At 31.1% G+C, this 18,597-nt stretch overlaps 1 protein-coding gene and 2 pseudogenes across 1 annotated transcript; 2 read left to right on the top strand and 1 right to left on the bottom strand.

Annotated features, from left to right (window-relative positions):
* The first annotated feature begins 1,278 nt into the window (after nt 1-1,278).
* LOC120138201 lies at nt 1,279-5,145 on the top strand (annotated as a pseudogene).
* An 8,563-nt stretch (nt 5,146-13,708) lies between these two features.
* On the top strand, nt 13,709-14,725 carry LOC120138039 (protein RER1A-like). The gene is made up of 4 exons (XM_039153647.1): nt 13,709-14,078; nt 14,286-14,466; nt 14,586-14,651; nt 14,706-14,725. Exons 1-3 carry the CDS (start codon nt 13,726-13,728, stop codon nt 14,640-14,642), a joined length of 591 nt encoding a protein of 196 aa, XP_039009578.1. The 5' UTR covers nt 13,709-13,725; the 3' UTR covers nt 14,643-14,651; nt 14,706-14,725.
* Nucleotides 14,726-14,842: 117 nt separating this feature from the next.
* LOC120138072 lies at nt 14,843-16,657 on the bottom strand (annotated as a pseudogene).
* Nucleotides 16,658-18,597: the final 1,940 nt, after the last annotated feature.

Raw genomic sequence — 18,597 nt, 5'->3', positions numbered from 1 at the left:
ACATTTAAAAAATCCGACCCGACCCAATTCGAACCCGATTTAAAAAAAACAATCCGACCCGATCGGGTCGGGTCGGGTCAGGTCAGAAGCCGTCGAGTTCGAGTCCCACGTCCATCCCTAGTTCCGTTACATTGTGGATACATATATAATAAATTATATAAACGGGATAATAATAAAAATGTCCCTTATATTTAATTAAACAATTACTTTATTTTTTATATCTATTTTTATATATTTTAGTCTCAATATTTCTTTTTGGGATAAAATAACTTATTTATAGATGAAAATAGTTTGTTAACGTATGATCAATACTCCAAGATATAAAATTTTCTGCTCTAAAATAAAATATTTAAGATTAAAATGCTTAAAAATAAGAATTAAAACGACTACTTAATCAAATATCATATGGTTGATCTATTGTACCGTCACCCATCTGATCAATTTCCACATCATTTTTTTTTATCAGCTTTGGATCACACCCACACACACGGCTTTGACTGAAATGTTAAAGAAAATGCAAGGTTGACTTGATTTTTCAAATCCAATGTTGACTATCCAACTATATATCGACATGTTTGTAGACAAACACGTTGGCATTTTTTTTGTTAAGGATGAAAATAATGAAACATGTCAAAGAGGCAATGAATTGTTTCGGTATCAATGGATGTAATTATGGCTTATACAGGTTTTTTCATCAACATTTTTGCACAACCGTCATCATTAAACAAGTAGACTTGCAGAAGGAATGCCCCAAATATTGTCTACATCTTTGTGTTAGTCAACGGTGGAGAATTTATCATCAATTGCTCGTATCATATTTGGCGATAGTAAACTTTTAAACCCTAAAATCTTGAATTATTAACTAAGGATATTTTGTTTTTATTTGAGCAAGTGTTTATATTTTTTAATGCATGTGATTTAAAGCAACAAACAATTGTATTACTTGTTTTTCCAAATCCTATGGGCCACTAGAAAGCATAGGATTGGCCCAATTTAAGTCATACTCCATTAGTCCAATAGATAATATGCCACATTAATTACCCAATCTCTGCATCTATTGAGCTCAAGAAGAAGCTAACATGATTTTATTATTATCTTTCCCCAAAATGAAATGTTATTGATATTTAATTACGATGAAAGAAAATAAGCATCGAAGTTTCATTAAATTGTAAAATCAAACCGAAGAAATTATATAAGGAAAAACAAAACGATCGTTTGACTTCGAAATAGCGTCCCGCAACACTACTACCCTGCCGTTATTTGAAACCCTTTCTACCTCCTTCAATCTCTCCTCTCTTTCGTTGGATTCCTACTGGACGAGAAACTCGAAAAGACTGTGAAGAAGGTAGAACGTTTCGACTTAAATTTGCTAATATCTATTAGTTATTGCAGCAAGCATTGCAGTTTGTTTCGTTCTGTTTGCTACATTGGGTTTTGTAATTCTTTTGGCTTAGCGAAGTGGATTAATCGAAGTACTTACTTTTGGAAGTATGATGTTACATTTTTACTTGAGCTCAGTTTTTATGAACAGGTTCTTGTTGAAATCGTGAAGTTAGTTCAAAAGCGAGGGCTGGAAGGCACATAAGAAGGATGGAAGGATTTTTTGAGAAGTTACGACAAAAAATTCGGTGCTTCTTTGAGTGATCCTTCGAGGCGGACCAATGATGTCTAAGTATCGTTTCTTAAGACATTTACTAAAGAGGATGATTTGAAAGTAAATTCATGTTTGCTTATTGTTTTCAATTACTCTATTTTGTCTGGTAATCTGGGTTTGAGGATGCTAATGTCATGTTTTTTTCTCTCTCACATGCTTGTTTGCAGCTTTTCTCTATAGTGTTGCAAAGTCATTCAAATAGGAACATAGTAAAACAATTTAGAAAACAATCTTGGGATAATGAATCCCCTGAGCAGGTATAATGGCATTTTTCCGAGGAAATTCATATCTTGAGTAGCCCTGTAGTACTATTTTGTAATTGGTCTAATTGATTATCTGGCAGTGCAGAGTCTTGTTCGTTTAACTCTGGAACACCCTCAATATCCGCTTGATTATGCATTCCCGACCGTTGATGAGGTTTGTTGCTGTTATTGATTTTTTGGTTTCTGCTTTCACCTTGTTTATGCATCTATCCATCCTTCAAAATCCTGATCAGTTATAAACTCAGGGATGGATTGTTACCAAGCCACCTAAAAGATCTCGGGCAATGAAGTCAAATGCAATGATTTCTGTTGATTGCGAAATGGTTCTTTGTGAAGATGGCACTGAAGCATTGGTGAGATTTTGTTCTGTAGACCGTGATTTAGAGGTATCAAGCATATTTTCTTTATAGATTTATAAAAAAAAAAGGACCTTTGATACTGCAGCATCTGAATGTAAACTAGTTTCCGATTTACAGAAGAATGTAGAACTTTTTTTTTTTTTGGATAAGTGATTGTAGAACTTGCTATGTACTTTCCTCTTCCATGTTTCTAATTTGGCTATTGTACTCTCAAGTTACTTCAGCTAAAAACGCTTAATTGGGATTTGTCATTTATTTATCTTTTTATATCTAAAATGATTTTTTTGGTTGTTTGGTCATTTTTCAGGTCAAAATCGATGAACTTGTAAAACCAAACAAAGCAGTGGCTGATTATCGGACTGAGATAACTGGAGTTGCAGTAGGAGACTTGGATGGTGTTACCTGTTCAGTTGCTGACATACAGGTATGGAATGGCTAATCTTTATGATTCATGGGACCTCCTTCGATGTTTGTTTATCAAACTATGGAACATTTCATAATTCATAGAAATCCATGATGAAACTGTTATCTGCTGGAACTATTTTAGTGGGACATAGTTTGCACAATGATTTGCAAGGTATGTTGCATAATGGCTAAACGTTTGATTTCTTTTTATGGTAGAACCAACTGCCTATCAGGTCTTAGTTATGATTTCCTTTCTCATCCTTTAAGAGTTACTTTTTTTTTTCTGTATCCAGTGTTAAAGATAAACCATGCAAGTGATTGACACCTCATATATCTTCAAATATTTGGACGCACCTATCTATAGAAAACCATCTTTGAATAACTTATGCAAGGTACGTATGAGCAGTTTCCTTTCCCTTAAAATAATAATAATTAAAAGCACAATTTTTGTTGGGAGGAACCTGAAATGCTGCATGTGTTGTTTCTTGCGTGTTTCACATCTATTAGATTAAATACTACATTGTTTTTCCTTTTGGCAACTCAAATTAAGAATATATATGATGTTTAGAATGTTCCATGAGTGGCTTCTCAATAAAATTCTTAATATTTTGACTATTTAACTACAAACTATTTTAACCTCGCTTTTCATTTTCCCTGAAGTACCTGCATTTGACCCTAATTTGGATATGAGTATGGAGGTATAACCCTCCAAAATATTGGATAAACTTAGAATGAATTGTGCATAGCTGTAGCAACTCGTACCAAGTTTGAGTAATCACAAATAAGAGTGCTTTGTTCTTAGTAAAGAACTTGCATGGTGCTATGGAAGATGAAACCTACTGGTAGTTTTAGCTTTAGGTTTTAACTTTCTGTGCATTGTTTTACAGTCTGTACTGGGATATGAAGTTCGAAAGCCAGGTGCTGCTCATAATTGTCTAGATGATGCATGTGCTGCAATGAAACTGGTTTTTGCGAAGCTAGAGCGTGGTGAAATCACCCTAGTTCTAGATGTATGGAGTTTGACCGCTGGTTATCTTTTTTTTCAATTTTTTATCATTATCATCTATGCATGTTTAGTTCTTTTTCTTCTTCTTCTTCTTCTTCTTCTTCTGGAAAACCAGGCACCTGAACCGGAAAGGGAGAAGCTACTACTCCACAAAATACCAGTCAATGTTCACAGAGAAGAAATTTCCAGTCATTCCTGGGGCTGTAGCAATTGAACCAAAGGTTGATTATATCTTCTTTCTTCTTCTCTTTAGAGGTCCTTGGCTTGGCTTTTCTTTACCTTGGTATATCTTATGTTTAAAAGATTGAGACTTGTGAAGAGATGTTTTCTCTTGAGATATTCTCGAATACTCTGATAAACTACACTTCTGTGGCACTTGAAAGTTGAGCTAAATTCTTATATCTCAAATAACCCTTTCGTTACGGAATCTGTTCTCGTGTCTTTAATAGTCAATGACATGGATCTTGAGACTAGTGTAGAATTGGTCAATGACAGGTCTTTTTTTCATCTTCACCTATCATTGCCAAGGTTCTAATATGGTGAATTCTTTGTTGGCGGCCATCTAAAAATCCTCAAGGTCGGCATTACTCTGCGTGTGCTGTCTTTGATAGTCCTCCAGAAGCAAGCAAAGCGTATGAAAATATGGAAGGCGATGAAGAGAAGGTGCATATTTTTTATGATCCACCCTGGGTTTTCATTCACAGGGCCTCAAATTTCTTCATGATATATCAATAATCATCAAATGTTCATTCTGCAACGTTATGATGTCCTTCGTTGTGATGAGCATTTTATGAATTTCGATGCCATCAATGGGAACACCCTTTCATATCTTTAATGAAGTGCTAACTTTAGGTCCTTTTTTGTGTCTTATGTCAGGATTCATCTGGACTGCCTCAGAAACTAGTTAACTTTCAGTTTGGTAATGGAAAAACCGCTAGAATATACATCCGAAAAATGGCACAGGACCATTCTCATCCTGAAGTTTCGTTGAACAAAGGAGCATTCAAGGGCGAGGAGAAATTGGTCAAATCCAAAAAGTTGAAGACAGACGAGGGAACAGCACATGGCAATTCCCATAACGAAATTCCATCAAATAAAAGAGCAAAGGGATCAACCGAATCCAAAAAACTGGAGACAGATGAAACAATGGTGGAGAAGATGAAGGAAAGTACCAATCAGATGGATGGACACTTAAAAGAGAGAGAACGATTGAAGCAAGAACTGAAGGAGAAAGATGCTAAAATTTTGCTGCAGGAGAAGATGATATCTAACCTTGTAAAGAAGGTTTTGATGAAATGAAAAAGGGTCCTAATAGAAAGAAATAGGTTCAACTCCTCGTCAAGGAGTACTGTTTTTTATACTCACTTATGCCCAGCACGCTGTAAGTGATGTGTTCTCTGTTTTGTTCGAGTTAGGAGCACCATGCCTTTTGCCTTAAAAACGGATAATACTTTATTATATTTGTATTTCAATTGTGGAATTAAATCTAACTGGCTTCAATTTTAAATTAATTTTTAAACTTTAAAATATTCAATTGGATATTAAAACTAAAATATTATTTTATTAGACTCTTACCAGTTTAGTCATTCCTCTCCATTAAATTTCAAATTGATTTTTGTAACTTTAACATAATATTTTATCAATTTAAGGATTAAGAATTATTCCTGAATCATGTTATCCGACTTTATTTAGGGTCAAACTTCAAATTTTAAAAAGTATAAATAAGAAAAATATTTATATTTCAAAATTAAATATATAATTTACAATTAGATATCATAAATATAGGGAATAATATCAATGTAATTATCGTAATTTTAGAATGTTTGATGTAACATATATTTTAATAAAGGGTAAACTATAAAATTTATTACTTTCATTTAAATTTTGTATATTTTTCACTAAATTTAAAAAATATAATATTTGATCGTTTTCGTTTTTATTTAACTAAAATTTGGTCACTTTCGTTTTTATTTAATTAAGATACGATCACTAAGGGTTAACTGTCATTAGACCTTTAACGAATCGTTGATGTGACATAGTAAATTTATAAAATTAAAAAGGATAAACTAAAAAACGATCACTGATGTTTGATTAATTTTTAATTTTCCCATTGAAGTTTCAAAAATAACAAATTGGTCACTAAAACATCAAATAGGTCCTTGAACAATTATTTTATATATAATTATTTCAAAAAAAATTCTAATTTTTTTGTTTATAATTTGAAATATTCGTGTAATGCCCAAAAAATTTGGTTAGTGACCAAAATGAATAAAATGAAAGTTTGGTGAATAAAGCATAAAATTGGGAAGTTTAACGACTAAAATGGTAATTTTCATAAGTATATAGTTTTGTCTCGTAAATGAATAGTTACTTTCCGAAATGGTCTTGGTTTCACTCGTATTTTTAGTACGGAGTTTGTGTTAAAAGCTATAAAGAGTGAAGGTTCAAGAAAAAATTGGATAAGCGGATCGAATAAAAAATTCAAAAAAAAACTTTGCTAGATGATAAGGCATGGGCAAAAAAATCTTTTCCATGATTTAAAATGATAAAATTTAATGTGGACCATGGATTTAAGTTGATTTCCATGTTAAATATTAGTCAATGGATTAAAAAGGACAATATTATAATTATTGAATTTTACAATAACAAAGTTAGTAACTACTAACTCCATAGTTTAATTTCAGTCCTTGGATGATAAATTTGACATGTGGAATGATTAGAATTATTGAATCTTAATGTTGAAGTGGTCATTTTGGATTAAAATGAATTTTAAATTCATTTAGGTCATAAAAATCTAAAAAATACTAAAATAAAAGAAAAATCAATTTAAGAAAATTCTTGAAATCACTTGATGTTGCTGTGAGTTACCAAGAACACTTAAATAATTTTTTAATTTTATTCTCAAACCTTTTTGGTTGGATTTAAGTTTAAGATATGAAATATAATTTTATTTTCCATTGAATTTTCTTTCATTTGGTGACACTTATTCATGTTGTTCATGCTTATAACCTTGTATTTATGAAAATGATAGACGAAAAAAGATGATGGAATTTTATGTTTCAAGGCTTGGAAATGATGATATAGGTGTTGTGATGTTGATTTCATGTTTCAATGGAGGAAAAATCTATTAGCTTCCTTTAGGGATCAATTCAAAAAAAAAGTTAAGGGGTTGGTGTTTTGAATTGATATTTTATGTTAGAAATTATGAGAATATTATGTTAGAATTATGAGAATATTATGTTGTACGTATTAACATGTTTATTCAAGCTTCGAAATATGGAAAATGGTTGAATCTTAATAGTGACCAAATGGTACTTTAGGAAAAGTTTATGAATTATATTCTAAATTTGAAATTGATAAAGGTTATGGTAGAAAATTTAATACATGCTTAAAGTGTGTTGTTTGGATCTTAAAATCGCCTTAGATTGTGATAGATTATATTCGACAATATGTTTTTCTTAAGGAAACATTTATGAAAAAATTCAAGTGACTTATTTATGATATTTGTTATCATTCAAAGATTAATTTGGTGATTAAATCATTTGATTTAGATTTGAAATGTGAAATTTCTATGATTAGTCTTGCTTAAAAGAGTTAAAGGTGAATTTAAATAAGTTAAGGTGGAAATGAAGTGTAGGAAACCTTGTAATTACAATGTTGTATTGGAATGAATTTTTATGAATTTTCCTATACTATATGTGCATGGGTTAGATGTACTCTAACATTTGTTTTTGATTGTTTTTGTTATAGGTTTGATTTATCTATATACATAAATCGAAATCGAAATCAAAATCGAAATCGAAATCAAACTAGAAAAAGGAAAGGAAAAGGATCGAACTTAAAGCTTAGTGAGACTTATATTTTGACTTGTATAAAAAGTGTCAAGGTGAGTGCAATGCATACATAACATGATGCATGGATGATTTATACATCATTATGAAGACTTGCGATGAGTCTACCTTGTTTATATTAATATGATATTTATGTCATTTATCATATATTTGACATGTTCTAAAAGTATCAAATGTTAATATAAAGTGCATGGATCATCAGTTTATATATGATGTTATATTATGAATGTTATTTTGGGTATGAACTGCGCAATGTTGAATTATGTTGATATACATTGTGATGGATGAAATAAATATAGACTATATGCTCAAGTATGTCGTTGAGGGGCAGTAGTATAGTTGACATGTCATAGAGTTCAGTAGCAGGTTGTATATTTAATTTAGAATTGTAGTGTATATAAAGAACACTTAATGCATATGGTGGGCACGACCTTATGAGTATTATGGTGAGCATGACCTTATGTGTATTAGCACTTCGGTGCATATTTTGACTCGTATACCTAAATTTCTCATAGGTATATTTAATTTAACATGACTGAAATACATGTAAAATGATCATAATGCATTAAGTATTGTTATTTATTTTATATTTATGTGTTGTACAACATTGACTATTACTATGATTGTCTCACTAAATATATACTTAGCATGTGATGATTTTCACGATTAGGTAAAAAGAAGAAATCAGAGTAAGGAGTACATGGCATCCTATTGATCGAGAAGTATATCTATAGATCAATAATGGCATATATATGATGTATTTTGATTTTACTAGTTGACATGTATATGGTAATAATTGATGTTCATAAACTAGTTTAGACTTAGTTGTAATAGTTGTAATAGTTTATAAACTAGTTTATGTTACTAAAATGAATTGTGAATAGTTATATTAGTGTTGAAAACGGTTAAATGAATTACATATATAATATCCAGTAAACAATAGAATAAAAATAGAGAAATCGACTAAGGTTGATTTTAGGCAGTTATATTTTTTATTTAATTATGAACTGCTTGAAATCAAATTTAGTTTGATTGAAAAAAATAGAAACTGGTGTTACTCTATAAATCAATAAATGGTTAATTGTAATTTTTGAATAAATGACTTTATGTGATGTTAGTAAATCAGTATGTAACATTATGACTCTTATTTAGGAATTGAATACAGGAAAGGGTGTTTCAATTCGATTGCTTCATGTATAAAAAATTAATTTCTAAGTTTTATTTTATATATATATATATATATATGGGGGGAATATTAGAAAAATTAGAAAACTTATGGGGTAAATTAGATATAAAATTATTGTTCAATGACCTATTTGATGTTTTAGTGACCAATTTGTTACTTTCGTAACTTTAGTGGGGAAATAAAAACTTACTCAAACATTAGTAACCATGTAATACCCCAAATTTTGGTTAGTGACCAAAATATAAGTTTTGAAAGTTTTAGTGGCAAAGTATAAAATTAGGAAAAATTTAGGGACCTAAGTGGTAAGTTTCTCAAAAATAATTTTTATTCCATAAATAGATAATTTAATTTTGAGAGTGTGGTTTTATTGAAATCATATTCTTAATCCGAAATTTATGTTGAAAACTAGAAATGATTAAAGTCCGGTAAGAAATCGGTAAATCGGATCAAATAGAAATTTCGGGAAAATTTGAAGGATGATAAATTAGGATTAAAAATATTATTTTCAAATGTTAAAATGATGGAAAATAATATGGATCATTGAATTTGAAGATTTATTTCCATGTTTAATTTGAACCGTTGGATCAAAGTGACAAGATTGCAATTTTTGGAAAGTTGCTTGTAAAATTGAATAAGGATAAAATATTTTGTTCATCTTTGACTTTGGAAATATGATAAGGTTATGTGGTTTGGTATTATTATAAATATTGAGTTTCATTAATGATAAAATGGACATTTCACATTAAATGAATTTTTAATTCATTTAAGTTTAATATAAGGTAAATTAACATAAAATTCATTAGAAATTTCATGAAACGTAGGGCACTTTTCAGCCCCTTGGACGTGCACCCCCTAGCAAGATAAGAGAAAATTTATTTCTCTTTTTTGAGTAATTCCCTTTGGATTTTGGATCATGTCATGAAATAGAAAATTATTCTATTAGAAAAAAACTATCATTTGGTACCTTTATTGCTTGCTAATTTGGTTTATGTTCAAAGATCCCAAATTTTAGGATTTGTGTTTACATTAGGGTTTATGGGATTGATGAAGAATTTTGATGTTTTTGAGGTCGTAAAATCAATTCCAAGCATGATTTATGATTAAAATCAATTATACATGCATATATAATGGTTGTCCCTTTTCCCTATATAATGGTTGTCCCTTTTGAGGTTGTAAAACTGATGTATGATTAAAATCAATTACACTTTCCTTTTTATTCATATTGGGCTCTTGAAATCGAGGTTGATTCCATGCTTGAATCAAATCAAAATCGAGTAAAATCATGAAAACCCTAATCTTGGGTACATAAACCATTCGGCCTTGAAGAAGATGATGGGGAAAAATTTTGAAAAATTTCATGTGGCTTAGAAATGATATTAGAAAGGTTATACAAGCCTTATAAATTTTTTTGGGCCAATATGTAATTTTGTGAAAGTTGGGGGGACCAAATTGGTAATAATGAAAAAGTTGTAGGTTTTGTATAATTGTTCCATAATTGTAGACTATGCTAGAAATTACTATATGGGGGAGAAATTGAAATTAGAAAGTGAAATTTAGCAATTTTGGAAAGCTAACAAAGTTTGAGTGTTAAATGGTAAACATTAAAAAAGTTAGTGGATTAAATGATAAATATGGCATTGTTGAGGTATTTGGAATGAAAGTTTAATGCTGGAAATTATTGGGCTTGTTTGGGCCTGAATTGAAGAAATAATAACAAGAGCCCAATATGAATAAAAAGGAAAAGTTAAGATGAATTTTAGAAGAATTCGAAAATAATAGTACTTTTGGAGTACTATTATTAAGTATGAAATGTTAGTAAGAATACTAACATGTATTTTATATTTTTGTATGCTTTGTATGGATGCTCATGTAGATCGTGATCGAACTTGTGATACGAGCAAAGCGAAAGACAAGGAAAAAGTTCAAGAATAATCATATTTCGATAGTAAGGCATAGTAGTGAGGCATACCAGGTGAGTACATTTATCATGTACTTATATGATATGAGGACGACTAGCAATGAGACAACCTTGAATGTCTTTATAAAAGCATGTTTTACCGTATTTTGAAATATTTTCACAAGGTTTATGAAAATAGTTTATGGTGATTTTAGGGTATGAACTACCTTAAAATAGATGGATGAGCTTTTATATTATTTTAACAGCAATCGATGTTCTAGAATAAATGTTTAATCTGTGAATTTGATTTAAAGGCCTATTGTATGTGCATTGAGAGTCATAGGTGCATTTTTTCATACTTGGAGTATGATGGTTATCGATCGATTTTGTTTAATGCATATGTTGCATTTTCATATCAGTACCTTTTTGTACTTTCGGCACTATATATTCATGCATGGTATTCATAATGAGTTTGTGAATTATAATTTCGATATATTAGTATAGTGTCGTTGTTACTAAAGTACCTATACTTTCGTTTAGCACTATGTGTAACTCATGTACCTTGCATTCTCATTTGACATACATTGGGCTATGAATGAATACTTTTGAATATATCGATTGATAGGTATGCTAGGCTTACTAAATATTGTTTCGCATGTTATTTGACAGAAAATTGGCTTATCAAGTCAATTTTCATGCATTTATGTATTTTATACGATAAATCGTATTTTGATCTTATAATGCTTTACTCATGTTTTTAAAATGCCTTATTTGTTTTAGTATGTCTCATTAAGTGAATACTAGCGTGTGATGATTTTCACGCGTAGGTTTAGTGTACAAATCGGAGTGAGGAGTGCAGCTGATATCATTTGTCAAGTGTTGCCTCATCAGTAACAGTATGACATCTCTAGATGTTTATTTTAATATTACTAGTTGGCACGTATTTAGATATGTTGTGATGCTCTGATAAGATACTTGGTATGTATTTAGTTATAGTATTTTATAATGTTTGAAATTAAACTACTGTTTGATGGATTTTAAACGTTATTATATATATATATGTAGTTGAAGAACGTTTTATAAATTATATTATTAAACCGCTTATTTAAAGAAACAAAATTTTACTGGTTTTCAAGTACGAAAATGTTTTAAAAGTCATGTGTGTACGAGGATACGAGAAATGGGTGTTACAAACCATTTGTGTAGTTTATCATTTTTAATTTTATAAATTGTGTCACATTAGTAATTCATTGAAGGTCTAACAATTAACTTTTAGTGACCACATCTTAATTAAATAAAAACGAAAGTGGTCAAATATTATATTGTTTGAATTCAGTGAGAAAAAATATACAAAAGTGATCAATTGTGTAGTTTATCCTTTAATAAATTATCAAATATGATACTTAAATTGTTATTATGTATATATTACAATAGTTATAAACTTTTATTGACTTATTTTGTATTTATTAATGATGTTAATTTAAGTAATAGAATAATACAAGCCGTTTTATTCCTCCTCCCTTTTCTCCATTTTTTTCTTCTTTACAACTTGTGTCAATTTTATTGATCAATCAAACTTTTTCTTCTTTAATTTTGTTTAATCGACGGCGACACTAGTTTTAATGTTGGTTATCGCTCGTCGATAATCTTTTTTTTTAGTTTTTTAATAAGAATAATTATGTCTTTGTGACATATTCTCTACCTTTATGGTGCGTTTATCTCTACTTTTGTGGCACGTTTTTTTCTTTCTTTTGGTAGCTTATGATTTTTTCATTTTTTTTGTTTATATTTTTTCACAGGGTTGGATTTGATATCGCAACGGCTGATCAAGATGTCGCTTATTTGTTATCCTGTCGATCTTCCCTGCTTTAGACCCTCAGATTTATTTGAATACGCTTTTTGCGCTCGTGAATAGCTTTCTCACTTCGTTTGACTATGATTTGTGATTTATCGGTGGTCTTTCAGTAGTTTCATCATCTTTTATGGTTCGTTTAACGATGCAGTCAGATTTGTTTGTATCTTTATTTTATTCGAGCATTGGTTAGGTTTTTAACATTTTCCTTTCATGGTCATTGTGTGATCTAAGTGGCTAGTTTTTGTGTTAATGGTTATAGTAAAATGTCCTAATTATAATTTAGTTTACGTTTACAGTTATACTCCTAAATCTTTATTGTAATTTTAGATATTTTCTATTTTAAATAAAACTAACGTCTTTCTAAAAAAAAGTAATACAACAATACATAAAATGATAATTCAAGTATTATAATAATAGAAGAATAATAGTTCATGTATTATAGTAGACATTTTAATACAATAATAACATAAGGATGATAGTTCATGTATTATAGTAGACATTTTAATAAAATATAAATATTATATTAAACATTTCAAAAATAAAAAAAGTACATTAAGTATTTAACTAAAATAAAAATACCATATTAGATAATTTATCAAAGACCAAATATAAATTAGATATTTTTAAAATGCAGATATCAAATCAAATATTTTGTAAAGACATGTACCAAATGCGACATTATCCCTATATATAAAAAATATTTTAGGTAAACTACACATTTGGTATCTAAACTATCAGTTTTGATCCGTTTTAGTACCTAAACTTTCAATATTTTCAAAATCATACCTGATGTTTAGTTTTTATTTCAGTTTAGCATCCCATAGTTAAAAACTTAACGCGTCTAGTACCTGAACTATCAGTTTTGATACGTTTTAATACCTAAAATTTTAATTTAAAAAAATAATGTTAAATTTTGAACAAGGTACTAAAATGAAACAACAACTAATCTTTAGGTATGATTTTGAAAAAAATAAAAGTTTAAGTGCTAAAACGGACTAAAATTGATACTTTAGGTACTAAATGCATAATTTACCTAAATATTTTTACTATCTTATCTTAATTTAGTAGGGGGAAAAGAGAAGGGGGAGGGTCCTGTTCACCACAACCAGCGGACGACGTTGACCCAACAAAAAAGCCATGTGGGGGACGAAAATCAGAGGCTTGGAAAGGCTTTGTAGAGTTAATTATATAGGACGAAGACAATGTTAGAAAAGAAAATAGTCCTTTGTTTGGTCTGTGGGGCCCTCCGATGGAGACCAGACCAAATGGTGGTGCCCTGGGTGGTAACGATGCATCCACCTTATCGCGGTGGACCTTCGAGATTTCGCGGCGGTACCGGCACATCCTGTACAAGACGGTCCCACACATTGTGAGCCGCTGGATCGGATGCCTGGCTTTGATGATGCTCTACGCCGTACGCGTGTACTTGGTGCAGGGCTTCTACATCATCACCTACGGCCTCGGCATCTACTTGCTGAATCTGCTGATGGGATTCCTTTCCCCTCAGGTGGACCCCGAGTTGCAGGACGGCCCTTCCCTCCCCACCCGTGGATCCGATGAGTTTCGCCCTTTCGTTCGCCGACTCCCAGAGTTCAAATTCTGGTTCCTCATTTCCAACTGCTGCCGTTTCATATTGTCTTCAACTCACACTAAATTACATTTAATTGAATCGAAAGGAAAATCATGAGAATGTTGCAATAAAAGGATTAATGTTGAAGTTCTTTTAATCATTATCATATCAATGAAGAGATCATATAATTCTATAAAATGTGGTGCTGAATGCTTACATGCACCCTTTTCTTTGTGAAGGTACTCTATTATGATGGCTTTTAGCATTGCTTTTGTGATGACATTCTTCACTGTGTTTGATGTGCCTGTGTTTTGGCCAATACTCCTTTTCTACTGGTTTACCTTATTCATCCTATCCATGAAGAGACAGATTTTACACATGATCAAATACAAATACGTTCCTTTCTCCTTCGGGAAACAGGTATTCCCCTCCTATCCTATCCATTTTCCGAGATACTCGGAGTCGTATTTTTCATCGGTGTTATTTGATTGTGTGCTCGATGATGCTAAATACAAGTTATTCTCTGTCTCTTTTGATAGCGATATGATGGCAAGAAGGCGTCTTTAAAAGAAAGCACCAACCTTCCTATGCATTAAATTCAACAGGTGTTATAAAAAACATCATCAATTGTACGTCGCATATTTGTTCATTTCCTCCAGCTTTTTACTGAATTAGCTTTACAGAAACTTCTGCTTAGAGAAACCAAAAGTATTGCCAAAGAATGCTTTGTAATGAAACGGAAATACGACGTTCTGTGTCGCCTGTTCAGTACTTTCTCAAATGTATTTAGCAGAAGATGGCACCAATCAAGCAAGTCCAGTTGGTATACACCATATTTAGTTTTGAAGTTGAATTTGTGTATATGTTAATCCAATTTGCTAGAGATTACTCGGCAAATAATGATAAAGGGTCTTTTGAATTGAAATTGTATGAACCATGTCACAACAATACCAGTTTTCCATCTATTGTGTTTGATACATAAATATATATATATATATGTACAGCAATGATAAAGTCCGAGCATATCATTACTTGCTCGGTTTTTGTGGTCTTCAATTGCAGCAAAGAATTCAAGCACTACTGATCTTCTCGGTGCTTTCAATATCGTAAGTTTTGATTATATTTGCCTCGTTCTTAACTGGATAGGAAGCCTACATTGCAATGCCGCACTTGCCGGTATTAGCATTAACATTATGCTCCATCTTTATATATCCATTTTCACCCCACGTGCTGCCCCATGAGTTCCTCACAATCCAATAATCTTGACCGTTATTGTCGGAGCCATATCCGACAATGAAGACGCCGTGGTCTAAAGCAGACCCGCAATAACCATTGAAAACTCCCTGAAAAATATGTTCAACCAATGACAAATTGTAAAACAAGCCAATTCTTGTAAAGAATTGTGAAGCGACAATTTTGCACGAGACGCTCAGGTGATCTTACCGATTCATAGAGTTGGAAAGCTCTGCCACCAGCTTCAATGGTGACACTCACAGGCCGATGGGCAACCACCTTTTTCAAAGCGTTCTCATCGTTCGGAATAACATCCTCGTACCCATCAATGCTAACAACCTTAGCATTCTTCTGTTAAAAGTAAAAGAAAGCATCAGCATCCGTAAACTGAAACTGCGAGATTGGAGTTGAGTTAGGATGTAAGCATTGAAAACTGACTTTTGCTGGATCACATTGGCTATCAAAGCCAAGGTAAGGATAGTATTTTTCAGTGTCGATGCCTCCATTATCGATGATGAATGAATTGGAAGGCATAGTCCATTAGGCCACCATTGCAAGCGGAGTCGTAAGATCAATCACAATCCACGAGTTCTTGTTCCGATAAAGATATCAGTTCGCCGGTCACGATTTTGTTTATGCCTTCCACTGCTGCAGTTGTTGAGAATGCCCAGCAACTTCATGCAATTGTAATTGACTGGTATATTATGTGAAACTAAAAAAATAATGGCGAATACCATAAAGCTTTAAGCCTCAAGTAATCTAATATTCTATTCTTATCTCAGATTAGTCCATTTCGGTCATTAAAAAATCATTAAAAAAAGGAACGTGTATGTAATTATTTTCTTTTTGAAGTTAGAAATTAAAACAAATTTACTTACCACAATTTCCTTGATCTTTCACCGGGCTAACAGCTCCGTGCGCTCTTCAGTCCACCGAATCCGGCAAGTTCTCGCCGGCACGGTAAGCATAACGCCAGCTGGGATTCTTGGACTTCATGACTCGACGCATTGGGTCGGTCCTGGTGCCCAAGAACTTAGCTCGGTACTCTTGGTTAGTTAAATCAGCAAACTTGTTCTACCCAAGCTTAAATGTAGTGTTCTTAGAGTTGTAGTTACGTTCATCAATGAATCTCAAGTTATCCTTAAAGATTTGGAACCTCTTCTCTCTTCAATACCGTTGTATGCTTTGGCATGTTCAATGAGCCATGATTTGTACAACCCCATCACCTCATCATCGCTTCTCCAGCTTGATGATGAGGAAGCTAAGATAAAGAAGCCAAGCTAAAGAAGAAGAAGAAGAACCGCGGAAAGGGTTAATTCCATGTGAGAATTCGAAAAGGGTCTGAAAGTTTTTTTTTTCCTTCTTGGAGAGTAAGGCTTTGTGGAGAGTTGTTTGATGAAGGAATAAAGAGTGTGTGTGGGGTATATAAAGGCACAATGAGAATGGTTTAAATAATTAAAAGCTTAGTTTAGAGCATCAATGACGGTGGGGGAAATGGTATTAAAAGAAGGGGGCGTTGGAACTTGGATAAATCAATCTGAAAGCTCTTAACCTACCCAAGGAAAAGGTTGAATAGAAGCAAAGGAGCAGGAAGTGAAAGTCCATAAAATCTTTGGCTTCTTTATTTAATGGTTTGCAGGATAATTCTTCAAACACACTGAAATAGTTGCAACTCTTTTTGGTATATTTGTATTTTTTTTTCTGTCAATTTTGTTATCACGTTATCCAATCATTTTTATTAAACTTTTTTGGTATAACCCAATGATATGATGTCATATGTAATACAAAAATAAAATTAAACAGTCTAAAAAAATTAGAGTGTTCAAATATAATAATAAAATTCATTTAAAATATCTGAAATTTCTTTTAGAAACTCAAAAAAAAGAATAGTACAAATATTAACATGTACCAAACGGTTAAAATGAAGGGTTAACTACACCATTCATTACTTTTATTTGTGTTTTTGTCAATTTTTTCATTTTTTACTGATTTCAAAAAATATAATATATATAATCACTTTTTTTTAATTAATTAAGATGTGATCACCACGAGTTAATTACCGTTAAATATTTTGGTATAGTCATACATTTAATCTATGTTATTTACATATTCTCTTAATTTAGTCATGCTTTTAAAAAATTAAAATAAATTTAATCTTCCAATCGAATGATGTAACGTGTCACTAGTACCCATATTATGACATATGTCACCAATCAGTTGGAAGACTAACTTTATTATTTATTTTAGTTTAATATATTTATTTTTCACAAATCAGATGATAAAATGTGTCACCAAATTGGGGTCAAAGGGATTCCGATATGAGTTGCTTGAGAAATCAAATATGTACCCAACCATCGAGTCAAAACCAATGATTGGTCTAAATAAAACAATACGATGTATATAGTTTGTATCTTAATGTATAAATAATTAAATTAAATTCATAATATTTTAACTTTAAAAAATATTTTTATATTAACTTATTAAATATAATTTATTATTAACTTAATTTAAAAATATTTTTTTATTTTAATTAAAAGATATATATTTTATTCTTATTTAAACTTTTTTAAAATATTTTTCTATTATTTTAACTTTTCAAAGTATATATTTTATCTTAATTTACTAAATATATTATATTATTTTTTCTTTTTGATATAGTAGTATGATTAAAGGAATATCATACACAAGAAGAATTGTGAGTTCCTCATTAAAACCTCCCTAACCTAAATGAAAAAAAAGAATACAACCCAAACTCTTAAAGATAAAAGAAAACATAAGATCAAGAAATCAAACCATCCTCATCCACCAGCAAGAAGTTCACTATGTCAGATGGAGGACTTACAATATAATGAATCCCAAAATCATCATTCGATGCTAGACTAGGTAAATGATCAGCTACACAATTATCTTTCCTTGATATGTGATGAAAGCGAACATTCCAGCTCTGATGAATAAGAATATGAAAATGAGTTAAAATGTGTAGAACTAATATTCTGATATAATAAATAAATGTAAAATATTTTTAGACTAAATTGAATTTATTTAAAGTTTTTATCAAAATAATTCAAAGTCTAATCAAAATCTTAAAATGAGTATTTTAACCAGAAGTTTTGAAACATCTACAAGAGTTTCGAAACTTTCCAAGATAATTTCCCAAAAAGTTTCGATACTTTTCAAGAGTTTTGAAACTATCTTAAGAGTTTCGAAACTTTCCTTAAAGTTTCGATACTTTGGCTCCAACGGTCAAATTTTTCCAACCACTCTTTAGAAGAGTTTCAAAACTTTTCTCAAAGTTTTGAAACTTTATGTGTAAAAAAT

This window comes from Hibiscus syriacus, unplaced genomic scaffold, assembly GCF_006381635.1.
Source record: "Hibiscus syriacus cultivar Baekdansim isolate YM2019G1 unplaced genomic scaffold, ASM638163v2 tig00110678_pilon, whole genome shotgun sequence".
Lineage (NCBI taxonomy): Eukaryota > Viridiplantae > Streptophyta > Magnoliopsida > Malvales > Malvaceae > Hibiscus > Hibiscus syriacus.
The sequence above is the reverse complement of the archived record's forward strand: the minus strand, read 5'-3'. Positions and strand labels throughout refer to the sequence as shown.

Coding starts and splice junctions, on each gene's coding strand:
- LOC120138039 (XM_039153647.1), top strand. CDS start 13,726: ATGGAGACCAGACCAAATGGTGGTGCCCTGGGTGGTAACGATGCATCC. Junction 14,079..14,285: donor CTCCCAGAGTTCAAATTCTG/GTTCCTCATTTC, acceptor TTCTTTGTGAAG/GTACTCTATTATGATGGCTT. Junction 14,467..14,585: donor CTTTCTCCTTCGGGAAACAG/GTATTCCCCTCC, acceptor CTCTTTTGATAG/CGATATGATGGCAAGAAGGC.